A 10286-nucleotide genomic window follows, 5' to 3' on the forward strand; every position below is an offset into this window, starting at 1 on the left:
ACTGGACCATGGCTGACAGATGCCTCACACACATATACAGTCAGGGGCAGGGTTGGAGAACTGTATGCTCTCAGGCATAACAGTAATAGCAGATAATATTAAGAGAGCAGGCAGTAGTCAGAGACTGCATGTGGCTTGAATAATAATGAGGCCGCCGAACGTTCCAGATATTTAACCCACATTAGGGAAGCTGCATTTACACTGTTGAATCAACAACTATATCACATTTATACACATGAACATATCGCCTGTGGTGGGTCAGTCGCATTGTGGCTTTTTATACAGCATAACAAGGAAAGCATTATAATTGGCCCAGCAAATATTTGCAGAGCACAAATCCCGATCTGCACTACCAGTCAACGTGCAACCACGTACAGACAAAACAGAGGTTTAGACCGGAAAAAGTAGCCTATGCGTGCTGATGTAGGCAAAAATAACACACATTCTAAAATGTTAAAGGGGGCCTATTATTTTATTTTTTTAGGGCTTCCCTTTCCTGTGTTGTGGTATACTGTATGTTTTTGTGCATGTAAATGGTCTCCAAAGGCTAAAATTGTAGATTTTCATCCAGAGGGAGTTTCTCTCCCACACAACAAGAATATATACATTTTGTTAATGGCCAGAACAGTTTTTCCGGTCACATGGGTTATAGTGTACTTCCTTAAAAAACACCGACTACAAAAGTTCAAGGTTATACAGAAACCTAATGATCATAGAAAGCTAACATTTGCAAATGTAGTCACAACTTGAATTCCCAAACCCTCCCACATCAGTCATAGAAAAAGGAACAGACACCACTGTTTGTTTCCCTGTGGAGGAAGTGTTTTTATTCAAGCAGCTATTCCTATATGTGTGTGTATTATGAGATGTTGCATCTCTACTGCTGCTGTTGTTTTTCTTTTATGTTGCACAGGTTGTCATATGTACTGTTTATGTATGATTCTTGAAAGCCAGTCCAGCAAATTACTTTGCATATAAAAAGAAAATCCATTGGTGCCTGCTGCCTGAAGATGAAGGGTATTATATTCGTACGGCGGGCTACGTAAATACACTGGCTGGGTAATATAGTGATGCAATTACAAGGAGCGTGGACAAAGAGGATACACAGAGGAAATAGCCTGGAAGAGAAAGAGAGAGACAGAGGGGGAACATGAAGGATGTCAGTCTGCATAGCCTTCAGCGACACACAGCCTTCATTTTTCATCATACACAGAGGTCTTTTATTTATTGATGAGGCCATGTTTAAAAATGATGACATAATAGAAATGTTCAAAAACAACATATTAATTAAATGTGACATGACCTTGGCTTGATGTAACATTTCCTCAACTGGGAAAAGGGAGAACTTATGAAAAGTGATGGGAGATTTTTTGCACTTTTTGTGAAAAGACAGGCTTCAATGGAAACAATGTCATTTTCACTTGTAGATGGATTTGACTTGTGATGAGATAATTGCACTTAATACTAAACCTATTTTAAAAAAACACCAAACATTAGGCAGATCACATTCTTGGTATCTAAAAAACAAGACATGATTTCAGGAAAGCCCTTACTCAGGGTAATGAGATTATGGTAAACGTTATTTTTAAACAATAATAGAATAGGAAAGATGTTATAGATGAAGTGTTTTTTATGTCTTATCTTTTCTCCGAAGCTCCCTCCTCTCCTTCATTCAGTTTATGCTCAATGTACTTCTGCTTTCACACACTCAATCATTTGTTCTCTCTTTCTCAGAACACCCAAACAGGAGTGATGTGTTGAGGCGGCGCTCTCTTCTTATTTCAGGCCTGGGTGAGTTATTGAGGGACATGCTTGACCTCTATTCGATTTCCCTGCAGCAGAGTAGCAGTGGACAGGCCTGCTACAGTATCAGTCTTTAAAGAACGGAGATGCACTGCAGGAATTTGTAGCAATGACACCCGGAGCAAAATGAGGCAGAAACATGTGTTCGGACTTCATTAAATCTCCTTCTTCTTCATTCAGTCAACGGATGTTAAAAAAGATGCACTGGCAACAGATGACTCTTGAGAATGGATGGAAACTTTTAAGTGTCTGCTTTGCATTTCCGAGTTTGTATTCCATCTGGGAGAATATGCAGATCAGCGGAGAGTCTTTAAAGAGTTTATTGCTGGTGCAGAGAGTGATAAATCCACTGTATTACTGTTGAGGTACGCTCCATTCGCCGTCCTATTTCCTCCTGAGGAATGGTAAATGTTGCCTCTTTGGCAAACAGAGCATTTCAATTACATACAGTTCAGTGTTGCTAAGGTTACTTTGCTTTATGGGCGTTATTACCAAAGTAAGAAGCAACGGTATGATGTTTTTGTAAACCGTTTGCTTGCTTGCAACACACATGAGGTCATTTACAAGCTTGCAGTCTGTGTTTTTTTTCAGTTTTCAGAACTGGGTCTTCAAATGTAGCTTATTTTAGAGCTTATCTAAGTTTTGTAAAATGTTGGGAATGTCCCTTTTCAGGCTTTCCAGGCTTCCAGTACCCACAGTGTTTTTAGAACAGAAAGGGAATCAGTGCCTTCCTACTTTTCGGGTAGTCTTCGAACTTAGCGTGGTACCATCTGTAGAGAGTGAAAGAGCAATGTTCTACTATTACTTCAGGTATTTGCTTCAACGTGTGCCTTACACTGCATGAAATCCATCTTTCTCTGTATGTGTGTGTTATTATACTTACTTGTGGTGTGACACAGCCCTGCTGGAGAGGACCACTGCGGTGGAGATGGCGAAAGCTGTACTATGGACAGAGTATCCAGCCAGAGCGAAGCCGGCCCACTCTGTTATCTCTCCTAAGAAGTTGGCTCCAGACACATATTCAAACAGTCCGCCTGTGGGTGGAAGACACAGGAATGAAGACAGGTATGCATAACCTTTCATATGTTCACTGGAGGCAAAACTAACCCAAATAGTTTATTCTGGAAGAAACATAACTATGATGTATTTTTAACAACTATAAATCCATATCTGGCAGTAATAGTACTGACATTTCAAAGGCTAAAAAGGATCCGATAAGGTCAGTGGAGCACAACTAGCTCCACTGACCTTATAAATAGCTTAGCCTTCACTCTTTGAATGCAGGCCATGGGTAGTGTTGCTACCATCTGTGTGAAAATCGCATTCCTGGCTGAGGGGAATCCAGACGTGCCAGTAAGTTCATTTCCAGCGCGGCTTAAACGGCTTCCTCCCTTCTCGCCCTTTCCGCGTTTTTTCCTTAAGGGTTTCTTTGTTTTATTTCCCTTAAGGGTTCGGGACGGATGGTTTCAGCAGGTTCACCGCAAGTTCAGGCTTGAGGTGAGGGACCATGTTCTTAGTCAGGGTAGCCCTAAGGGGCCCTAAAATGCTTTTTGAGGGTTTTTTTCTTTCCTGTAGTGTGTTACATAGGTTTGTGTGCATGTTAATGGCCCACAAAGGCTTTTTGCAGAACTTATTATTTAAGCAAAAAGGAAAAATCCATTTGAATTTGCCAATAATGTAATTTTAAATAGCAGGAGTGTATATGTATATGTTTTCCTAACACATACTGCCCTCAAGACTATTTGTCAGAAGCAATTTGGAAATGGGCCAAATCTTGTTGAGCCACCCTTGCCTGTCACTTGTCATACAGTGGCCATACATGTTTACATAGTAAAGGTCACACACTCTATAAAATACCCACCTCCAAAATGTTCTCTCATTCAGAAATGTATGCCTAATTCTTGTTTTGTTTTCAAATGAACAGTTCTATGTTTTGGGAAATATACTTGCTTGTTTTCTCGCCCAGCGCTAGACTAGAAGATTTTTGAAAAAACAGAAAATGTGCACATATCTGTAAAACTAACCCGTTGTTTTTTTAAGCATTAATCAAATAAGATAATATTGCCTGCTGGCTGTAGCATATATTTGCTGTACAAACAAGAGTGTGGTATTAAGCAAATAAGTGGAAGATTAATTCAAAATGAATCTGGAATTATTCTGGTGCTGACATCATATAGCCTGCAGTATAATGTCCATGTTCCAGTATGGGGCTGGCTTGCTGTCTGACATGATTACTATAAACACTGCGTGGTTTGGTACATTTCTCTTTCTGTTTTAAGTCAAGTAAAACCACACACACAAACACTAGGAGTATTATGAGCCAGTGACACACAGCGGGAGCAGTCAAAGCAGCGAGAACCTTTTTAAACACTAATTTAAGGGTTCATAGAGGGCAAGGCAGAGAGGAGGAGATCTCTATTGACAACCAGTGATTCTGCTCACAGTGTGATCCTGTATAATCATGCGACCACACTGGAAAATTAGCATATAGTGCTGTGTACATGGACCACAGAGGTCTGTGCCATGAAGTGATTACTGCTTTCCTGGCGGTCTTGCCACCCCATGGCAGTACAGGAAAAAAGATTTCAACTCTAAACCTCAGTCGAAGTAGCCATACAATGTCAAATGAGCCTTTAACAGTAAATGTCTTGCATTCAAAAATAGAAATACTCATCGGTCTCATTTCAGTTAAATATAAGTATTGTTAATTGTTTACAGAGGTGGAAGACATACTTAGGTGTTTTGCTTAAGTTACAGCATTTAAAATGTACTTATAAGTTACAATATTAACTTCAAAATAAAGTTAAAGTACCAAAACAAAAACAAAAATATATATTGGAATGGAGTAAAAGCACAAAGAATATCCGGCACTTAAAAAATGTATATATTTAAAAAACACAGGAGTTGCTAGTCTATCGCTGCAATGATAGAGTTAGCTGTCTTTGTTTTTTTTTGTAATAACTCACAATTTTTTTGTAATAACTCACACATTAGCACAGACAAATTAAGCAATAAAAGGCACTAGTAGACCAGAAGTTCCTGTGTTTTGCAAGGTCAAATGTGGGGTTTTTCAATGTAGTCTGGTGGCTTTAAAGAAAGCAAGGCTAACGGCTGCAGTTTCCTGTCATATAGGGCCATATATAACAACAAGGTGAAATGGTAAACATATTACAAATATAGCACCAATAACTGATATTGAGTGGGTAAATGTTTCTGCTGCTGCTATTGTTGTTGTTGTTGTAAATGTATGTTTTGCTGCTGCCCCTGTTCACAGTAGTTCTGTTTCTCAAAACTGGGGGATTGCTGACACACATCTACTCTTATTTATACACTGACTTTGGAAAAGTACCTCACACAACCCAACTTCAAACAATCCAAACTACTTTTTTTTGTTTTTATTATTTTAGACCTCTCATCAAGTTTTTTCTCTTTGAAAGTTAAGTGTACTGTAACAGGAGTATAAGAAGAGTTGACTGTGGTGAGAGAAATCCTTCGGCCCAGTGTTTTCGTGACTAAAGCCCTTACCTGTGGGAATCTTGTAACCAGTCTCTCCAGGCTTCCTGAGGTTCCTCAGGATGTGGTCAGAGTGCATGTTCACCAGCCAGCCGACCAACCACAGAACAGACCCTGGAGACGAACCCACAAAAAGCTGCGTTAACATGACATTTGACTGAGTGAAAGCCAGTCAGACAACTCTCAGTCTCCTCCCTGCTCAACCTCCACACAAATCTGGTTTGGCCTCATTTTTTCTCATCTAACTCTCAGTAATGCAAAATGAGCAGACATACCAAGATTACCAACATGTTGAACATGTTTATAAAGATACATGTTTCCACAGTATTCATCATTAGTATTGCTGCTGCTGTCACACACAACACTCAAAATAAACGTATTTCATGACACACTGCATGAATACAGTGAAATGTTCTTTTTGAAAACACTTCTTTCAGTAGTTCATATTAGTTCTATGCTAGGCTCAAATATATTAAAACCATTTTAAAATTCCATATCTGACCCGTGTACACATTGTACATCTATAATCTACAACAATAACTAATTACATAGATGTCTGTTCATATACTCAGACAAACGTGGGACATTATATTATTAATTATAAAACTGTAATTATTTTCTATTTGAATGTTTTTTTATTTTGTTACTTGTCTTTATCTAATGCAGATGTGGTGGTTTGAAAAGTCAAACAGGGTAAGGTAAGGGGAGTGGAGGGGCGGTCACAGTTAAAAAACACAAACATTTGAAATTGTAAGTTTCCTGCTTGAACAGCAAGGTAGCCAAGAAAAACTGCTGAGCACTTAAAGGTTTGGAAAAAGGGAAAAGCACCTGCAGTGAAGCAAGAAACAAAAAAAGGGGAAATTACAAGGTGGACAAAAGTGTGTGAATGACAGCCATGGTTTTAACACTGGTAACACAGGTTTCAAAAGGGTAACAGCATGCCAGAGGGTTGTTCTGTAGCTTTAGATACTGTATGTAATGCGTGGAAGGAGGCTAAATTACCTAAAGTTTGGTATGGGGAAAAAATGGCATGGTGGTTTTCTGCTGTGCTATTCAGTATGTTTATTTACATAATCTGATCAGACTAAAACACATTACATTCACAGTTAGTTACACTTTGAGAAATCAATCAACACAGTACTTACTTTTACTTGATTTTGTTTTGTTTGACTTGAGTATTCTTCTTATGAAGTTTACACCACTGCTACCTCTCTTATCCTTATATACGGTGTTAAATTAAATTATTTGAATGTCTGAATCTGCTAGTAAGGACAAAGTATACCTGTTTCGAGGCTAAAAAAGGATAAGAAAGTAATCAATAATATACTGTTGTGTGCAGGCGTTACCTTATGCACTATAGCCTTGCACCTACCGGATGTATGTATAATAATTGTTTCTTCAACATCTGTCAATATATAAATATGAGCAATTCTTCACTTCCCATATGCTAATGTCACATACATAAACTTAATATGACTCACACTCAAAGCCACACCAGATATATTTTACATCATGAAAAAGTGTCAACAAGACAAGCGTATGTTCAAAATTAGACCATTCATTTGGCCTTTTTTGAAAGAGAGTTAGCAGACACAAGACACCAACCTGCAATGAAGCGTGGATGTGTAACCCAATGTGCCGGGTAGTCAGCGTAATGGCTCAGGTACCTGATCTGCATGTATCCATTATACATGCAGAACATAATGGCCAGCACAAATGAGTCCAGTGGGGTTGGTTTACCTCCTCGGATTAAAAATGGATAAATGAGGGATCTGTAGCAGAAATAAAACAAGTTATTTCAAGTGTTTGCTTTGACATCTTGGATCAGTCAACTAGTACAACTATAAGCTATATAACTAAATAATAACATGGAAAATGTTTCTGTATATTTTGCACATTTCCACACAATGCTTCTTAAACTCTTCAAATATTTTAAATGTTGATATACTGCACATTTTTTATTATTTTATTTAACTTTCAGATTTGCTTGTAAACATCCTTTTGAATTAATGATAGTTTTAATTTAAAATAATTCTATATTTGCTTCTTTTTTATAATTGAATGCCTTCTGGATAAATATTCCTATAACTATGTATCCATCCACCCTTATACATCAAAGCAAATTCCTTGTATGTATAAACCTACTTGGACATACAACTGATACTGACATTTTTTTGTGTACATTATTGAGTTATCTTATTATGCATATAGATTTTTATTTGAGGGAAATAGCAAGAGCCCTACATGTACACTTTGGGAGCCATGCACTTAATACATTATTTGTGCTGGTAATTGGCAAGCATGTTAATTGCTCCAGATGTAATTGACTGTAATGATGACCTACCTTTGAATATAGTGGCAGAAATACATTGCAATGACCAGCTGGTTGGGCAGTAGTGACGTTTTTGCCGAGGATGTCCAAACTACCAGACAGAAAGGCACCAGGAAGGCAGGCAGCTCCTGCACGAACCAAGCAATCCGGGCATCAACTCGAAACCTGGCGGTGCTGGGAGCGTATCGTCCGTACGGGACATCCTGGAAAAGCAAAGCAACGAAAGTGCAGGCTGCCATGACAATCATAAAGTAACCCAGACAGTCCAACACGTACAACTCCTCTTCTTCCGAGGAGAAGAGCCTGGATAGGATTGCGTCCATCACGGCAAATGTTACAAACTATAAAGGTGGCTAAAATGTGATTTAATTCAACGCTGTGTCACCGAGTTATGTCATGGTTTTTAAGACTATTTACAGCCCGTGGATGTGACCGCATGTACACGTCAAAAGCAGGGTTGTAGGGTTGTTTAACTCCAGTAAGGACCTATCACAGCCACTGACAAGGCTTGTCATTCGATCCTTTCAGCCAATCAAAACGCGCTATTGCAACACGTAATTCAAAATGGGTGGGGTCTTACGTGCTGCTGACAATTATGTTATTACGGTTATTACGTGTTGGTTCTGTCATTCATTTATACTGTATATGTATGTGTTTCTCCAGATGTAACATCAGCATGGATGAGAGTAACAAATGCGTCACTTCCGGGCAAAAATAACGGCTCCGCCCACTTTTTGGGGAAAACAAAGCTGTCAGTTGAACTGCGGTCAATACAAATTCTGAAGTTTTTGCCAATCCGATCAGAAATGGAAGAAAACCAGAGATGTTTGGATCTTCAAAGAGCCCGATTCCAATAGCCAGACAGGCAAACAATTGCATTAAGCCATTATAAATCGACGATCGGGCTCGAAATATGGTTAAATATAGCAGTAGGCTATCGATTTTCATAGATGAGAGTAACATCTTTTTGGGGGAAACAACGATGTCATTTGAATGGCGATTGAGCCTGAAGCCACAGAGCTCTTCTTTTACTGTCCTTTCTTCTTAGAGGAAGTACAGAAACACTGAACTCTTGATTATTTTAACAATGGTTGAGGTGCAATAAACGACACAGCAGCTTTTTGGCATGATAAAACTATTATGTTCCGCCTTGCCAGGGTCGGCGTCATGGGGGGTCATTCGCGGGCCATGCCCCCCCAAATGAGTCACTGTGCCCCTCCAACGCAGGGTTGGCAAGCCTTGCCACTTTGCCGTTTTTTTCTTTTTCTAATCATATAAGTGAAAACGTTTCCACTAAAGGTTTTTTGTGTGAAATACATCAGAAATAAAGAATACAAATATAAAACACAGCCTGAGGTGTGCTCACTGCTGCTCTCTGATTGTTGCTTGACGAATGACCCCCGACCTTTTTTTTGTTATCATTACGTGGCTGTGTGTTTAGATGAAAGCCCAGTGGCGATCTGTTCATCTGTTATACTGATTATACAGTAAAGCCATCGAAAATAATATGATATACAGTACAGTACAAGTACATGGGTCTCTGTGTTTCATTCAAGCTCGGCTCTCTGTGTGTGGCACGAGCGCATTTTGTGAGTGCGCGAGCGGTAACGTGGAATGTTGTTAGCATCTGGTTAGCTAGCTATGCTAACGGATATAAAGGGCTGTTTCTACACCAAGGTGGAGGAGAGTCCTCTCCTGTCAGACTGTGAGGATCTTATAACGTCAGCTCAGTGAGGTAAGGACTCTCTCAGTGTTTAGATAGTTCACTTTAGTGTAAGTTATCTCAGTGGGTCTCAAACGGTTTGGTCACCATTTATGAAATACTATAAGACAGTAACACAAGAATACAGTTTAAAAGGGGAATGATTAGTAAAATATCCATAAAGAAAAAGTAAATCTGTGTACAGTTCTGTTTCATATGGATGCTGAGAGATGTAGGCTATCCATAGATCTCTTCATTTTGCTCTCAAAGTGCACCAGATTGATGCATTTAACTTCAATATTTTAAAAATAATCTTCCCGGGGGAGCATGCCCCCAGACCCTCCTAGAGGAGGTTAGGTCCACCCCCACCTAAAACATGTTCACATGGATAGGATACTAAATACATTTGCACACTTTTTATATGGTGGCCTATGTCCATATCAAATCAAATCAAGTTTTATTTATATAGCACATTTTTCAACGATTTTTGGTCGAGCCAAAGTGCTGTACATATAATAAAAAATAACCTACAGTAAAGACACTTTACAGCAAATACAACAGCACAGTTTGTGCAGAATATCAGTATGAGAAAACGACACCCTCTGTCCTTATATGTTTCTGTTTTGGTGGTCGTGCCAGCCACAACCGTGCATGTATGCACAAGTCATAGGTGCGCTATACAATAGCACTACACCCCTGCAATGTGTGTGAAAGACAATAGACTTTACAGCATGTTTTTTGAAATTGAAGTTGCGTTGGTGTTTGTGTGTTGGTTGTTGACGGCAGTGTGTGCCCCCCCTTGGTAAATGATTGCCCCCCCCCATTCGATTTGTTCTAGAGCCGACCCTGCGCCTTGCTCATGAGAGTAACAGCTGGAGAAATTAAATTCTCGCCTACTGATTTTAATTTAACCATATATCAAGACCGATTGTCGAT

The 10286-nt window shown here is 39.2% G+C and overlaps 1 protein-coding gene across 1 annotated transcript; it reads right to left on the reverse strand.

The window, feature by feature from the left end:
* Positions 1-798: 798 nt before the first annotated feature.
* srd5a1 (steroid-5-alpha-reductase, alpha polypeptide 1 (3-oxo-5 alpha-steroid delta 4-dehydrogenase alpha 1)) lies at positions 799-8121 on the reverse strand. The gene is made up of 5 exons (XM_034241094.1): positions 7661-8121; positions 6922-7088; positions 5329-5430; positions 2687-2837; positions 799-2573 (listed from the first exon to the last, which is right to left on the reverse strand). The coding sequence occupies exons 1-5, from the start codon at positions 7969-7971 to the stop codon at positions 2507-2509; spliced, it is 798 nt and encodes a 265-aa protein (XP_034096985.1). The 5' UTR covers positions 7972-8121; the 3' UTR covers positions 799-2506.
* Between the last annotated feature and the right edge of the window lie 2165 nt (positions 8122-10286).

The sequence above is a fragment of the Gymnodraco acuticeps genome, unplaced genomic scaffold (genome assembly GCF_902827175.1).
Source record: "Gymnodraco acuticeps unplaced genomic scaffold, fGymAcu1.1, whole genome shotgun sequence".
In the NCBI taxonomy this organism is placed as follows: domain Eukaryota; kingdom Metazoa; phylum Chordata; class Actinopteri; order Perciformes; family Bathydraconidae; genus Gymnodraco; species Gymnodraco acuticeps.